The sequence below is a fragment of the Phascolarctos cinereus genome, unplaced genomic scaffold (assembly GCF_003287225.1).
Source record: "Phascolarctos cinereus isolate Bilbo 61053 unplaced genomic scaffold, phaCin_HiC Scaffold_726;HRSCAF=1367, whole genome shotgun sequence".
In the NCBI taxonomy this organism is placed as follows: domain Eukaryota; kingdom Metazoa; phylum Chordata; class Mammalia; order Diprotodontia; family Phascolarctidae; genus Phascolarctos; species Phascolarctos cinereus.
This window is the reverse complement of record NW_027556098.1, coordinates 385,680,906-385,697,069: the sequence shown is the minus strand read 5'-3', so window position 1 is coordinate 385,697,069 and position 16,164 is coordinate 385,680,906. Positions and strand designations below refer to the sequence as shown.

Genomic DNA, 16,164 nt, shown 5'->3' with positions numbered 1-16,164 from the left:
TTCAGCCTTGGCCTTAGATTCTTTTGCTTTGATTGAAGCAAGAGATTGAAAAGATTCCAATTTCTGGGCCCTTCAGTAGAAACTTTCCCCTTGGTTTCTTGTGAAAGTGAGCCAGGGAGAGGTTTGCAGTGGAGGGGGCCAGCCTGGGTGGGGGCCCTCTGAGCCCCTCTCGCAGCCCATTCTCTGCCCGGGTCCAGAAGGCATTTGTCCACAGGGGAGTCTGACTAGATCCTGGCTCACGTGGCTGCTGTTCTTCCCACAGGAGCAGCTGCCTTCACTTCTCCTTCCTGAGTCTTGATAAGCACCGAGAGTGGCTGGAATATCTCTTAGAGTTTGCCCAGGATGCTGCTCCCATTCCAAACCAGTATGATAGGCATTTCTTGGAGCGTGACTACACTGGCTACGTCCTGGCTTTGAATGGACACAAGAAATACTTCTGCCTCTTCAAGCCCCAGAAAACAGCGGATGACGAGGAAACCATAGGCCCGAGTGGTGACCTTGACTCTTCCCTCCATTTGGGCGAGACCCGAGGGAAACCTTTCTGTAATTCTGGATCCAAATCCGTCAGAGGCAAACTGAGCAAGCTGTCCTTGTGGATGGAACGCCTTTTGGAAGGCTCTTTACAGAGATTCTATATCCCATCGTGGCCTGAACTAGACTGAGAGGATTCTCTAGAAAGAGACTCAGCCCCTGCAGACTTTGTAGGAAGACAAGCAGGACTGTCCAGACCACCGCACCAGACAGACTCTTCTAGGGCACTGACTAGGAGAATCTTCCCTTTGTCTCGCTCTAACCTAAGAGTGAAATATACAAGTTGAATTCTGTGTACCAAAATGTTTGGGGGTTTTTCCTCATTTGGATGCCGCACTATTTAAAGCAGACATTCTCTCTTCCTCTCATGTCCTCACCACATGGTCTTCCCATATTTTGTCCTGTCTCTTCCACGGAGAGACCCCGTGACTCAGAGAGGACTGAGCCTTATGAAGCGCGTGGGCAGAGGCAGTCACCCCCGTCCCCTTCTTCATCCCTCTCTGTCCTTCTCCCACTGTGCTCCTGCCTCGGTGCCTGCAGTAATTCTGGGGTGAGGGTGGAGGGGGGGCACCCTGGAAGTGGCCAGGAGTGTATTTGGGGGCATCCCCCTTTGGCAGACTGTGAGCTGTCTTTCCTGCACTGACAGGCTGAGCAGGGGCCCTGCATGCGCATTCATTTTTTTTTCCAGGGGAAGGGAAGAGCAAAAGTGTCTGAGACTTTGCAGTTCCATGTTCTTGTTGTTGTGGCCTAAGGCATCCGGACAAGCCTCCCCTGCTCAGCCCATAGCCCAGGTGAGGGGGACACCAAGGGAGCGCTGCGGCCACTCTGAGCCGTTGCAATGTCTATTGTCTTCAGATGCCTTTCTGTCTCAGCCAGCTGTAGGGTATTCTCTTAACTAGGAGCCATAACCTCTGGTTGGGTTCTCAGATGTAGGGAGAAGCTGCCACGAGCCAGTAGATGCGTAGAACCCAAGTCAAGTGCTTCTCCCTTGTCTCTAGTCAACCTGAAGGAACCTTTTCAACCCCCAGGGCACAGCTTTAGGACAACAGACATTTCTTTGTATCAAGGAACTTAAAATTTTTCAGTGATCTTCCCCCACAGTGCTGTCAAATCCTGTCACCAGTGGAACCACTCTAGTTGTAGCAGCCCATTTAGAGGATGCTTGGTTTCAGCCTCTGGCCCATTCTGACAGGTCATCGTAGCTGTTTTCCATATTGACTTACCATCACCCTCAGCAGCTTCAGGGTCAAACTGAAATTGCCAGCTGTTTCAGCTTGGTTGGCTCCAGATGGGACAGTGCCAACCTGTTAGAGCTGACCCCTTCTTTAAGAACAGAGCTACCAGGAGATAGTAAAGGCTGACTGCCTTCGAAAATGTCAGCATGACCTACTCATTTCTAAAGCAGGAGGCAGAAGCCAGAGACAGGACTCATAGGAAAATGACGTGGGTTTTTTAAATCATAATTGCTTTAGACTATATCATTTGACTGCAAAATAACCCAGAAGTAGTTAGTTACATTGTGAGTGCCTGCAGGGGTAAAGTGGTGAATGATTTAAACCAAGATTCTTCCAATATTATTCATTAAGGGAGGAAAAAAAAACGGTGCCAGGCTTCCCTCTTCCCTTGATCCTCCAAGAAATGCTTGAGTAGCCTTGGCAGCCCAGGTCTCGGGACCCACCTGACAGGGCTAGAGCCAGTACTGGAACCAGCCGAGTCAGCATTTTGACTTTGTAGTCGAGTGACGCACAGCCTTGTGCCTGGGCTCTACCTGGTTAGGGTGAGTGGGGCTGCCGAAGAGAATGGGCTCGTGCATTCGCCTGGGCTTCCGGTGCAGCCTTGAGCTTTTCTTTTTAATTCCTATTCGCATGGGCTTCCTCACCTTAGGTTCTGAAAACCAAAAACCTCGTCCTAAATTGCTGCTTCTTTTTTTGCACTTTGCCTTGTGTAGACAATGCAAATCAACTGGCCAGATGTACTTTCAGCCCCCCTCCTACTACCACAAGGCCACTGTGTTTGAACTGGAGCCACTGCTGGGGAAGGTACTAGTCCTGACAACTCCCCCAGAAGTTTTTTGGGGAGAGGGGTTTTTGTCAAGTTAAAAGAAAAATTTTAAATGAGGGACTTGGTAAATGATCTCTAAGATCCCTCCCAACTCTGACACTGTGTTCTAAGGTCTATTAGAATGGTGCAACCATTCTGTGGTTATGGGTTTGTGATTCCTTTTGTACAATACTGATTTTGCTTTTTTCTTTTCAAACTGAACCCCTCAATAATCTAAGCCTTTCCTCCAAAGATAGTCTCAACTGATATTATTTGCCCTTATGTCAGAGGCACCTGCATAAAGGATGAATTGTTTATTCAAACCAGCTTTCTAATTTAAGGTGAATTTTGAGGTATGACCAAGTTGATGAAGCAGCTTGCAAAGCTGGGTTCTTTCTTGCTGATTGGTAAGGACTCTATGTAAGTGTGTTCACTGCTGAGAAGAGACACATAAAAGCATGACACTGAGCCAAAACAAGTTTGTGAGAACATTGCTTCATTTCAAAAGGAAAATGCCTGTTTTCCTTTGTGCTCCCAGTCTTCAAAGCTGTGACCTTCGTCAGAGCAATAATAGCATAATAGCCCAAGCCCAGCTCCCCTGTCCTTAAACACCCTCCCCACCCTCAGCCCCACACTGGGAGAGGTTACCCAGCAACAGCAGCCTCTGCTTCATCATGCTCATCTCACCAATGCCTTCTGGACCCATCTACCACACATGTGTGCAGGGGCTCCCAGTCAAAAAGCAGTAGGCTTGTGTGGGTAGGAATTAGGGATGGGGAACACACACAGAGATCCTGCTTTTATTTTATTTTATTTGTTAGTAAAAAATCTCAGAAACTGAAGCAAAGCATCTTTGCAACAAAAGGAAATGTAGCTGATAGCCAAACCCTTATGTTCCTGCTTGAGAGCAGCCTGACTGGGCTACAGTCAACAGCATCCCACAGTTGCTGGGGGGGGGGGGGGGGGAGAAGGCTGTCAGTTCAATGCAGTTCTGGAGAGGGAGTGGTCATACCTTAGATAGAGGTCTGAAAAGAAGGTGAATATTTTGCACTTTTGATACTCTTAGCAACAAATAACTTATTTAGCAAATTATCTTTTTTTATGTTTGTTTTTTGTATTGTGAACAGGCATTGATGTTATTTTTGTTTTAAGACTTACAGACTGGAAACTGAAATAAACTATTTTAATGTGTGACTATGATGGGTCAGCTCTTGGATTATAAGGACGGCAGCCTAGGTCACAATGGCTGTGATAGAGTGGCCGTGAAGTGAGCATGAGGGCAGAATGGAGTGGGCATGACACTGTTTCCTGGCTCCACTCGCCATGCTCACAGAGGTCAGATGTACCCCGCTGTGTGAGCTAGTTTCACGGATGACTCTTCCTTTCCTTGTCAGCCCGACGTTTCTCCATATCTTAAGTCCGAGATGCAATTGCAAAGTCCCAGTTTCCTAACCACCTAGTGCAAGTAGGTGTTGATAGAGTCATCTTTACTATATCTTCTGTGTCACCCTTTTCAGCACTGACATCCTAGGATACTATGGGTGATCAGAATTCCTGGTTCTGGTCGGGGGAATGGGCTTTTGTTTGGGGCATGATTTTTTTGGCTGTTTAATATTTATTTAATTGTAACTATGTCCTTGGAAAAGAATTAGCTTATATTGATGATCGTTTTATTTTTCCATTTCTAGAAGTCAGACAAGACACTTAAGACGCATTTAGCAGAAAATCGTTATTTGGTTTGGCAAAAACTTGTCCAGTGTGCTTAATCCTCTGGGTGCTTCAGCTAGGCCACTTGCCTGTAGACTCTTCCTAAGACCTGTCTGCCCTGTGACCAGTCCATCCTTGTAAGGAGATTTCCCTTTGAGAAGCACCGAGGCCAGGGAACAGCTCAGACAGTTTTCACTTTGGGGAGAACACACAGCATCTCGAACAGCAGATTGGCTGCCAGGAGAGCTGTGTTTCCTGAAAAGGAAGAAGGCCCCCGAGAGTTTGCTGAGGAGCTCCTCTCACAAAAGCTTAAGAACGAGAATGTGACCACATGCCCAAGAGGAGTTTTTCCCACTGTCCATCCCTCCCTTAGGACTCCCAACACGACATCCATCTTCCTGAGACTGGATTTAGTCATTCTACGCCTTTGTTCAGCATCAGTACTTAAAAGTTCAATTGGAATATCCTTTTTTTTAATCCAGAAAAAGAAATTTCCCAAGGAAAACTCATCATAAGTATTTTATGTAATATCAGTTCTCTCAGGTAAGCCAGACCCTAAACCTATAGGCCTTTCTGGCCTAAAATCAGTGGCTCAGCATCTGTCATGAACATCTGCTGTTGAAGCAGCCTGCTCAGTAAAGCAGGTCACTACTCCAAGTGTTCACTTTTCAGTGAAATATTAAAGCATAAATATAAAATATCAGAGCCGGTTGACACCTCTGTCACAAAACTGCAGGCCTAGCTTTTTCTTCAGCAGACAAGTGGGAAAGGCTAATAATATTTAACTCTCTCTCAGGGGTTTTGTTATGGTTAATGAGCTTGCGTTGGCAAGGAGCAGAACCAGAAGCTGATTTGCCTCACTATTAGAAACGTTCCCTTTGCTGAATGAAGGGAACTTCACGTCTCCCTGGCGACTGACCAAATTAAGCCCTCCTCTGGCTCGGCCATTACTTACAACTTTGTTCCCTGTACTCACCAGAAGGATCATACATAGGCGCGACTTCCACAAGATCACAGCCCACCACGTTCAGGCCTTGACATCCACGGATAATCTCCAAGGCCTAAGCAAGGTATATGGTCACGTTAGCTAAATAAATGGAAAGGTAGCCCATCCAGCACAGTGACCTCCCATGGTGAACCTCATGCTGTGACGTCTGAAGTCCAACTTGCAGCTTCCTAACAGGCCAACAGATGAAGCTAGACGTAGGAAAGTCCCAAATGAATCTTGGTCCCTGAACTCCCCACCTAGTGTTAGAGATCAAAGGATTCTGAACCGGAGGGATGTCCAGGATAATTCAGGATCCACTAGGTGCCCTGGAGAGAATACAAGAATCCCTGCCCTCAAGAAGCTTGTGCCTTACCAGGGTGCAATGTACACGCAGCAATTTGGAGAGACTCACACCTGGGGAAATCAGAGCAGGTGTGAAGGTCAGGCACCTGAACTGTGCTGTGAAGGAGGCTAGAGAGGAAGGAGCATTCCAGACATCGGAAGCTCCTCTGTAAAGGCATGGAGGTGGCTGGGTTAGAACAGTGCGTGAAGGGAACTGATGAGAAAGACTGGGAACACAGGAGCCGTATTTGAGAGGGCTTTGAGTGTGCTAGGCTCAGGATTTTGCATTTTCTGCTAGCAGCAGCCCCCTCGTTTTACAGCTAAATGAGCCTGGAGAGGTGGTTATTTGCCCAAGGTTGCATATTACTGCAGCAAGTGAAAGAGCCACAAATTGAACCCAGGTCCCCATGCTTTGACTCAAAGCCGAGTGGGTCTGCAGCCATCCACTGACGCTGAGAATTCAGACACTTGTTCTTTCAGAACTTTCTTACTTGGCTTGGTGTGAGGCCAGCAATCTCAGGAGTCCCCGTCCCTGGGGCATAGGCTGGATCCAAGGCATCAATATCAAAGCTGATATAAATAGGCTTGTCTCCCATCTGCTGCCTCACTTCCCCCATCAACGGAACTAGCGACTTCAGCCAGCAATCTTCAGCCAGGACCACACGGAAGCCCTACAGGATGTGAAGTTAAAGATCTCTAGAGAACAGAAAAGTTTCCCAAACCAGAGAAGGGAAAACGACCTTCTCTGCTGCTGTTATGAAGAGAGAGACAGACAGACAGACAGAGGAGTTTTTCCAACCCCTTTCTGCTTTATCACTATTCCCTTCTGTCCTCACTCAAAAATCAGTTACTGTTGAAGACTGAGTGCCCCTAACGGCATCCAAAGACCACCCTGGGCAGCTCTTCATCCTCTGAATGGCTCTTGATTTTTTCCTCAAGCATGTATTAAATACTTGCTGTATGCCAAGCTCTGTGCTAGGTGCTGGGGACACAGACCAAAATATAACACGTGTGTGTGTGTGTGTGTGTGTGTGTGTGTGTGTGTGTAGTATATGTGTATATACACACACGTATGTATATACATGTGTGTGCACACATATATATACCCTTAAGTAGCTTATATTCTACCAGATCACAGGTTCTTAACTTTTTTGTGCGTCATGGGCTTTCTGGCCACCTGGTGAAGGCAAGCACTACAGAGGTCCTTTGCCTCCCTTCTTAACTGAAGGAAATGAAATGCTACGTTTCAGTTACTTGTTGGTGAAAATAAAGACCTTTTTTCCCCATCTAAGCTAAACCTCTTCTAATCTATTCACAGTCTTAAGCATCAATGGACCCCAGGTCAAGAGCTCCTGAGTAGATGGATACATTGGATCGGACCTGTGAATTAATTGGTATAGAAAACTCACTTTACCAGTGCAGATTGGTATATGCTTTGCAACTTTTAGGGAATTAACTGGGGCCCTGAAAAGCTAAAAGGCTTGGCCCTGGTCCCACAGCCAGCATGTGGGAGGTGGCATGTGGAGGAGGGAACTTGAACCCAGGGCTTCCTGTTTTCCAAGCTGTCTTTTGATAAATATAATTTGAGGTGGGAGAGAGCACCAACGCCAGGGATCAGCAGAGGGGCTTCCTGGAAGAGAGCACATGTGACCTCGTCCTGGCAGAATGTGTTGAGGCACTAATAAAGCTGTCATGGTCGGGCTACTGTCTTCTTGTACGTAAGAAATGTTCTTTCTGTGTCTGGGGTCCCTGCATCCCTGTCAGACATTGCTCAGCTCCTTCCTGGGAGCAGCTGGAAATATTCTTGGTACCATTCCAGTAACACCCACTTCCCTTCTTACTTCCTCGCCCCCAGAATGGGGTTTCTCATCCCCTAGGCCAGCATCCTTGTCTTTGTCTCGTGTAACACTTCTGGTAAAAACAGAGTCTGTCACCCCCAGCATTCCCAGCTTCGTGACTGCCACCTTACATAAGCGTTAGGGAGAGGAGGGGAGAAGGACTCTTCTTGCCCAGTCTGTCACCTGGTCTCGATTGTATTTGTAGGGATTCAGGGTCATGGAAGATCCCCGGATGCCTATCTGTACCACTCGTCTGCAGTCCAGGAGTCCTTCTTCTACACAGCGACGAAAGGGGGTCCCATGGTAGAGCTTCTCTCCCAAGGCTTTGTCAGCTGTATCAGTGTGGGCATCGACATGCAACAGCCCAACAGGACCATGCCTAGTGACAGCAGAGGGACCAGAGGGGAGAGTCAGGTGTCTCTGGAGGGCCAACAAGCAGTGGCTGGGGGTGACAGCAAATTTAGACAAGAACATAGTGCCTGCCTTCATGGAGCTTATGGTCTAGTAGGATAATATGACATACAGATGCCTTTGATAAAATAAATGTATGATAAACATATTCAAACATGGTGAATGAAGTATCCTGTGGGAGGGCTAAAGTAGAAAAAGATGATTAAAGGGACTGGGTTCAGGTCCTAGGCTCAACTACTTTCTAGCTCTGTAATTCTGGGCAAGTCACTGAAGATCCCTCTCTGCCTCTGTTTCCTGTTCTATTAAATGAAGGGTTTAGACCAGCTGGTGTCAAACTCTAATAGAAACAGGGGCCACTAAACTGTAAGCCGGCCACATATTGGCTGAGTTTTAAAATGGAATGTTATCTATGTATTTTTATTTGCTTTGTCAAATATTTCCCAATTACCTTTTAATCTGGTTCAGGTCAAACTTGAGAGTATGGTGGGCCCTGTGCTCATGTCTGACACCTCTGGATTAGACAACCTTTAAGGCACTTTCCTACTTTTAATTCTATGACTGACTGACTAACTAGGATGGGTCAGAGAAGGCTCCCTGGAGAAGGAGGCATTCTGAGTTGGGCTTAAAAGGATGTGTAGGAATTCAAGAGGGAGAGGCAATGGGTGAGCATGGCAGGCATGAAGAACAACATGAACGAAGAATAGCCTGCACACACACACACACACACACACACACACACACACACACACACACCCCATAAATGCCCTTCTCCCTGGGAGCACATGGAAGGGAATAAGTCATATGATATCTGTCTAGAAAGAGCATGGCAGTAAATTGTGGGTAGCCTTCAATGCCAGGGCAGAAGAATCTCAACCTCACTCAGGAGTAAGTAGGTAGTCCTATTCTCAAGATTTTCCCCAAGATTCCAGGATCATTTTGGTTTTCTTCAGCTGGCCTTTTGGTCCCAAACTTTAATCAGAAGGGATCAAATCACATGGTTGGGAGCAGCGGCAAGCTTGCAGAAATGAGTCTAGACATCTTGATTGCCACCTGGAATATTTCTGTTTCTTAGGGCTGTATTGTGAGAGCTGTTTGGAAATGGATTTAGAGATGAAAGGGGACCCTTGAGATTATCTAGTCTAACTCCCTTATTTTATAAAGGAGAAAATGGGAGGCCTCCAGAGGTTAAGTGACTTGTTGAAGGTCAACCCAGGCTCCCTGGCTCCCAATCCATTTTTTCACCATACCATGCCACCCCCACGGTGGCCATGGGCACACCACAGGACTACACTTCATCAAATACGGACCAAACCCAAATGGCCCCCTTGTTCTCTGTTCTCCATCGAGGCGACAATGGAGCATTTCCTTGCTCAACTTTTCCTGGGAAACACCCTGTCTGTTGTCTGGGGATCTTCTGGGTAGGAAAGAGCCCCTGCCTCCAAGCTCACCCTTATCTAAACTCTCTCAGTCTTTCCTTTGTCACTGAATGCTGAAACCAAACCAAATGAAACTCACTGTTATCTAGAGATTGAGTACTTCATTGGGTACCAGCTTTCACAAAACCAGAAGGAAAGTTTAAAATGCTGAGCACGCTGGTCAGAACAAGATGGAAGCCGGCACCAGAGGGTGAATGTGCTCTGGAGACCAAAAGATTCTGACTTGTGCCTGGCAAATGACAGATACTCATGGAGTCTTTCTTCAGTCATCCTAGATGCACACCACCAGCCCAGCCCTTTGGCTAGGCAACCTCCTAACCCTCCCCCACCCCCAACCAATGACCTGAGCTCACAGAACCTCAGAGCCAACAGTGCCCGGATTGTTAAAAACTAATTTGTTTTAGATCTCCCGAAACTCACTTTTCCGCCAACGCCTGCAGTATGGGGTAAGTGATTGTGTGATCTCCTCCTGTAATGAAAGAAAAAGAAAAAAAATCACCCTCCTTCAGAATTACAGGGAGGAGTGATGACTCTGCCTAGAACATAGATATAACAAGTTAAAATGCATCTAATTTGGAGCTCCTTTCCATTAAGATGAAAGAACTGGAGCCAGACCTGAAAAAAGAGTGGGTTCCATGAGGGGGTGGCAAGGATTGAGGAAGGGGAATAGCCCCCATCTGAACATTCACTTTTGAAGCACATTAGAGAAACTGAGGCACACACCAAACCATGTTCAAGAAAATTTTTAAAAGTGGTGCTGATACAAGTATTGGGGTTGTGTCCTCATTGCCTAAAGCCATCAGGATGGCTCATCTCTCTACCAATGAAGCTTAATGTAGACAGTTTCGTGGCACCTCAGAGCCCACGTTAAAGTGAGAAGCTTGAGGGCATTTCCTAAGAAGGGACACACACATAGCCTATGGGGGGGGGAATTGTTGACTCAAAGTCTTCCCAGTCTGGGAGCATCTGCTGGGATAACCCCACTCCTCCCACTCCCACCCACCCACTCAAGGTTGTCTCCATGTCATCTTGAAGAGCCTAAAAGGGGCTTTTGTCTCCCCAGTCCAAAAAAAGAAAATGTACTTGGACCTTCAGTAGCTCATAATATATGGGGCAAATGTTATATTAAGCACTATTTTATATATATATATATATATATATATATATATATATATATATATATATATGTTATGTAAGCACTACATATGTATTAAATGTTATATTAAGCACTTATAAATCCAGCAGGCAGTTGAGAGGAAGGGGAGGTGAGCAATAGACCAGGGAACTTCAGCAGGCATGCCAGTCAGCCCTGGCTCTACAGGTTTGTGGTATCTGCCTTCTGAAGCCTTCACATTGGCCCAGATCTGTCTGTGTGAAAGATCTTGACCAATCTGAGTTTCTTTTAATTTTGTCATCTTCCCCACAGGGGATGCCCAGGTAGGACAATGAATGACATTTCTCTTTCTTTCTCAATCCCAATTCTGATTGCTCCTGGGCTCCCCATCTTGGTGCCAGACTTAGTATGAAAACTCAATCAGCTGCAGCCCAGGACTTCCCAACTCAAGTGATCCATCACTGAGTTAAGATCTGGCCCCGACACTTAGCTGTGTGACTCTGGGCAAGTCCACCTAATCTCTGCCTGCCTCAGTTTCCTCAACAGTAAAATGGGGATCATAATAGCACCTAACTCCCAGGGTTGTTGGGAAGATACAATGAAATAACTATTTTTAAAGGACTTAGCACAGTGCCTTAAACAAAGTCGGAGCTTAATACATGCTTTTTTTCTTCCTTCCACCAGCTGCAAGGACTACAAATGTGGGCCTTCACTATGTCTGCAAAATGAGTGAAACAGTAATCCATACTTGCCCTGGGCAAGCACTAGGCTTAAACCTATAATAAAAAAATTAGCTAGGGATACTAGCATTTACATAGCACTAAGCACTTTACACATATGACCTCATTGGATCATTACAACAACCCTGGGAGGTAGATGCTATTACTCTCCGCCTTTTACAGTTGAGGAAACTGAGGCAGACAGAGGTGACATAACTCACCCAGGGTCACACAGCTAGTTGGTGTCTGAGGCCAAATCTGAGGTCAGGACCTCCAGGGCTCTCTATCCCCTGCACTACCTAGCTGCCTCATGATATGAAAATAGACTGCCGTGGTCCCTTACCTAAGGTGAGAGGAATACAGCTGGTCGCCGCAATTCTCTGATAGCCTTCTCGAATGAGCCGGCAGCTGTCCGCGAGGTTGTACAGGTTGACATCCACATCACCGATGTCAGCCACTGAGAGGGACTGGAAGGGGACAGCACCCGTGCTTGGGTTAACTGCCCTCAGCAACACAGATTCCTCCCGAATCCGTCGAGGTCCAAACCTGGGAGATGAGGAGCATCACAGTGACTCACCTGCAAAAGGGGAGGAAGGGCCCTGTGTGGCCTTGGGCAAGGTGCAGAGCCTCTGGGAGCAGTCAGCCAGCTGTTAACAGAAGCAGTGTGGAGGAGCCCTTCTCTCCAGATAATAATAATAATTTCTATTATTAATAACAACAGCTAGCATCTATTAAGTGCCTGCTATGTGCCAGACACTATGCTCAGCACTTCATAATCATTATCTCATTTGACTCTTGCGACAAACCCAAAAGGCAGGGGCTAATGTTATCCCCAATTTATAGTTGAGGAAACAGGCAGGCAGAGGGTAAGTGACTTATCCAAGGTCACATAGCTAGTAACTGTCTGAGGTCAGATTTGAACTCAGGACTACCTGACTCCAGGCCCACTGTGCCACCTAGCTGCCCAATGAGCCATGTGTGTAGGACAAAAGAATTTTCTTTTAAATGGCAATTTAAGCATAGCTTGTTAGTTTTTCAGAAATAAGAATTTTTAGGAGAAATATAAAAGCAGCTCCACCTCCAAGAGCTTTGAGGGAGGCTAGGTGGCACAATGGATAGAGTACAAGGCCTGCAGTGAGGAAGACTCAGCTCTCTGAGTTCAAATCTGACCTCAGATACTTACTAGCTGTATGACCCTAGGCAAGTCACTTTACCCTGTATGCCTCAGTTTCCTCACCTGTCAAATGAGCTGGAGAAGGAAACAACAAATCGCTCCAGTGTCTTTGCCAAGAAAGCCCCAGATGAGGCCAAGAAGAGGCAGACACGACTGAAATGACTGAACAATTTTTTCCCCCAGAAGTACAAGGCATAAACAAGCCTAATGCTGGTCAATGGTCTGGTTTGATAAAGTCAGAGAACCCTGGTCTACCTCCCTCCTGCCTCCTGGTTAGCAGCCCCCTCAGCTCATCCCTCTCAGCACATTCATGGCAGCGGCTATGCTTCTGCAGAGGCCACAGCCCCCCCCGCCCCGTGTCAGCTGCTCAGGCTGCGCTACGAGCATCAGCTTCGGTACATCGGGTTCCCAGGATCTGGCCCTCCTTCCACCGGTGCAGACTACAGCCTCCAATGACTTAATGGCTGGTCTTTAGTCGCTTCAGTCGACTCCGACTCTCCATGACCATTGGGGGTTTTCTTGGCAAACATACTGGAGTGGCTTGCCATTTCTTCTCCAGCTCATTTTACAGATGAGGAAACTGAGGCAAGCAGGGTGAAGTGACTTGCCCAGAATCCCACAGCTAGGAAGTGTGTGAGGCTGGATTTGAACTGATGAAGATGAGTCTTCCTGACTCCAGGCCCAGTGTTCTATCTGCTCCCCCTTGGTAGCTCTAGCCACCAAAAAAAATCACCCTGCAACCAACCCGGTGCCCAGGTTAGTCCTCCAAAAAGAGACATTTTGTCAGTCACTCACAGAGCCCATGTTCTAAGCCTATGCAACCTGGCGGGGCCTGCTAATCTGGCACTCTGCTGGCATAGCCTCTGATAACCCAGAGATGCCTCTACATCCATAATAATTAATTAGCGAACCCACTCTCCATTAAAATCCTGATCCAAATGAAGTATGCTGTGGAGAGGGGGCCAGACCTAGAGTCAAGAAGACCTTGTTCGAATCCAATTCAGACACCAACTTGATGTAACTCTGGGCAAGGCACTGAACCCTTCTGTGCCTCAGTTTCCTCATCTGAAAAATGGAGAAACTAACAGCACCTACACCTCCCAGATTTGTTGTGAGGATCAAATGAGTTAACAAATGTTTAATACCTTGCAAACCTTAACATACTATATAAATGAGAGGTAGCATTTGTATAAGTGAGCCAAGTTCTGTTCATTCATTTGGTCCTCACAACAACCCTGGGAGTAGGTGCTGTCATCATCCCCCTTTTACAGAGGAGAAAACTGAACCCAGAGGGGTTAAGTGGCTTACCTCAGGCCGTACAACTACTCAGTATTTGAGGCCAGATTTAAACCCAGGTCCTCCTGACTCCATGTCTCTCTCCACTGCCCCATAGAGTGCAGTAAGCAGTTAATAGTTTTTCTCTAATTCATTCACAGCACCCCTATGAGGGAAGTACAATAGTGGATTATTACTGCCTATTTTACAGATGAGAATGATGAAAGGCCTTGCCCAAAGTCACATAACTAAGAAATTATGAAGGCTGGAATACAAGCCAGGACTCCAAACTCCATGTCTGGGGGGCACTGGGTGCTCTGTTGTCAAGAGAGAGAGAGAGAGGGAGAGAGAGAGAGAGAGAGAGAGGAGAGAGAGAGAGAGAGAGAGAGAGGAGAGAGAGAGAAGAGAGGGAGAGAGACAGAGGGAGAGAGACAGAGAGAGAGAGAGAGAGAGAGAGAGAGAGAGAGAGAGAGAGAGAGGGAGAGAGAGGGAGAGAGAGGGAGAGAGACAGAGAGAGAGAGAGAGAGAGAGAGAGAGAGAGAGAGAGAGAGAGAGGGAGAGAGGGAGAGAGCTTACCTTGTCCCAGGTCGGTTGGAAGTGCCAATATCTAGAGGAACGCCCACAAATGCAGCATCCAGCCCTTCAGGGGAGCCCTGCAAGGGCAGTCTCATCATGGTGCAGACACCCACTGGTCGGGCTACAATCTCAGAGCTGGGAGGTGAGTTACATGTGGCGCCTGAGGCCCATCGGCTTGGGATGTCTGACTGTTGGAGGTGGTTCTCAAGAAGCCTGGGAGCAGAGCCAGCTAGGCAGCCAGAGTGGGCCCCCCGGAGCATGGCAAAGGTCCTTGTCAAAGGCCTTTGACAGGCCCCCGACTTTCGTAACATGCTGACTCCTGAGGAGGCCCTAAGATGGACGCCATTCTTCCACAAACTGGCTTGGAGAAGTCTTCGGCCATGGCAGGAAAAGAGCTGCTCCATGCTGCCCTAGGGCTGGTGAAATCCCTCCTGGCCTTTGGCTTTCCTCTAAAGCAGCCAAGTTGATTGATCAGTAACTTAGTTCTGGCTCAAAGGGCAAAGGGACAGAGAATATCTTCTGGGGCATCATTAGTTAAAAGGTAGTAGGGGAGGGGATTCCAAGGCCAACAGAAAGGCTTATTCATTCCACCTCTCCCACCCCAGGTCTTTTAGAAGCAAAGCTAGGCCTGAGAATGAAGAACATGGTGGCAAGTTCCTCTGGCCCCTGTCCAGTATGGAGATAACAATAAATCAAATTTCTCCAGCACACATGTTCTTAACCTACAGATAGATTCACACACAGGTGTACGGACCAGCATAGGGAAAAAGTTCCACCTTGATTTAGTATTTCTTTAGTTATGAGTTATTTTTTTATTTTAGTTATATTTTTTAAATTATCCTGAGAAAGGGTGGCAAAGTGGATAGAGCTCCAAGCCTGAAGTCAGGAAGACCTGAGTTCAAATCCAGCCTTAGACACTTACTAGCTTGTGACCCTAGGCAAGTCACTTCACCTTCTCTGCCTCGGTTTCTTCATCTGTAAAATGAGCTGGAGGAGGAAAGGACAAACTACTTCAGCATCTTTGTCAAGAAAACCCCAAATGGGGTCAGAAGAAACAGGCATGACTTAAAGAATGCATTCTGTTCGTGGCTGTCCTTGGGTTCAAGTTTTAGCTCAATACCTTTCTCCCTGATTTAGGTAAATCACTGAATATCTCTGGGCCTTTGAACTTTGCCAGCATGACTGAGTTGCCCTCTCACCCTGGCCCTTCCCTCAGTTCCTGTGGCCTACAATATCTCTCTGCTCCCACCCTCTATCAGAATAAAGTTCCTTTCAAGGCTTCTATTATGGGGAAGGGCCTAGTGTGGCCATGCTTCATTCTCCTCCCAGCTGTGCTCCTAACTCTAAGAAGTTTGCCCTCATAATCCTGCACCAGGTACCCCTTATTCCTCCCACCCTCTCTAGCTCCCTTGTATATGTTGTCTTCCCCCACTAGAATGTAAGCTCTTTGGGCATCTTCCTCAAGTGGAAAGTGTCCCCCTTAAGCTCGGGTCTTTCTTAAAGAGCCAGCTCCCTTAAGCCCCCTCTCTCTTGGGAGGCTGCCACCCCCCTTAAGCTGGGTCTCCCTTAAGGAACCTATTTGGTGTGTTATGTCATCCCCAATAAATGCCTATATTTGAAAAAAAAGAATGTAAAGCTCCTTGAGGGCAGGGACTATTTTTAATTTTGCTTGAATTTATATCCCTAATGCTAAAGTACAAGGCCTGGTTCCTAGTCAGCCCTTAATAAATGTGTTATCTACCTACTTAAATAAATAAAAAAAACTTTGAACTAATAAATAAAACTAGGAGCTGGTTTTATGGAAAAAATAAAATAGATAAACCACTGGTCAATTTGTTTTTTTAAAAAAGGAAGAAGAAAACTAAATTACCTGTATCAAAAATGAAAAGGGTGAATATATCACCAGTGAAAATGAAATCAAAGCAGCTATTAAGAACTATTTAGCCCAATTATATGCTAATAAAACTGACAATCTAAGTAAAATTGATAAATATTTATACAAATATAAATTGC

General features: G+C 46.6%; 2 protein-coding genes across 2 annotated transcripts in view; one reads left to right on the top strand and one right to left on the bottom strand.

The window, feature by feature from the left end:
• Positions 1-3,765, top strand: part of DNAJC16 (DnaJ heat shock protein family (Hsp40) member C16) — a 34,857-nt gene extending 31,092 nt beyond the window's left edge. The window contains 1 exon segment of the mRNA XM_020973264.2: positions 263-3,765. Within this exon segment, the coding sequence (XP_020828923.1) occupies positions 263-662 (400 nt within the window). The 3' untranslated portion in view covers positions 663-3,765.
• On the bottom strand, positions 3,364-14,600 carry AGMAT (agmatinase (putative)). Its single transcript, XM_020973278.2, has 7 exons — positions 14,152-14,600; positions 11,470-11,672; positions 9,714-9,762; positions 7,630-7,825; positions 6,100-6,279; positions 5,255-5,339; positions 3,364-4,533 (listed from the first exon to the last, which is right to left on the bottom strand). Exons 1-7 carry the CDS (start codon positions 14,553-14,555, stop codon positions 4,460-4,462), a joined length of 1,191 nt encoding a protein of 396 aa, XP_020828937.1. The 5' UTR covers positions 14,556-14,600; the 3' UTR covers positions 3,364-4,459.
• Positions 14,601-16,164: the final 1,564 nt, after the last annotated feature.

What these genes read in the sequence shown, in the direction of transcription:
- AGMAT (XM_020973278.2), bottom strand. Translation starts at nt 14,555, where the DNA reads ATGGAGCAGCTCTTTTCCTGCCATGGCCGAAGACTTCTCCAAGCCAGT. An exon ending in CTGCAGGCGTTGGCGGAAAA is followed by an intron (nt 7,826 to 9,713) that starts GTGAGTTTCGGG and finishes TGCTGTCACTAG; the next exon opens with GCATGGTCCTGTTGGGCTGT. An exon ending in GCCTATGTATGATCCTTCTG is followed by an intron (nt 4,534 to 5,254) that starts GTGAGTACAGGG and finishes CTTCCTTTTCAG; the next exon opens with GAAACACAGCTCTCCTGGCA.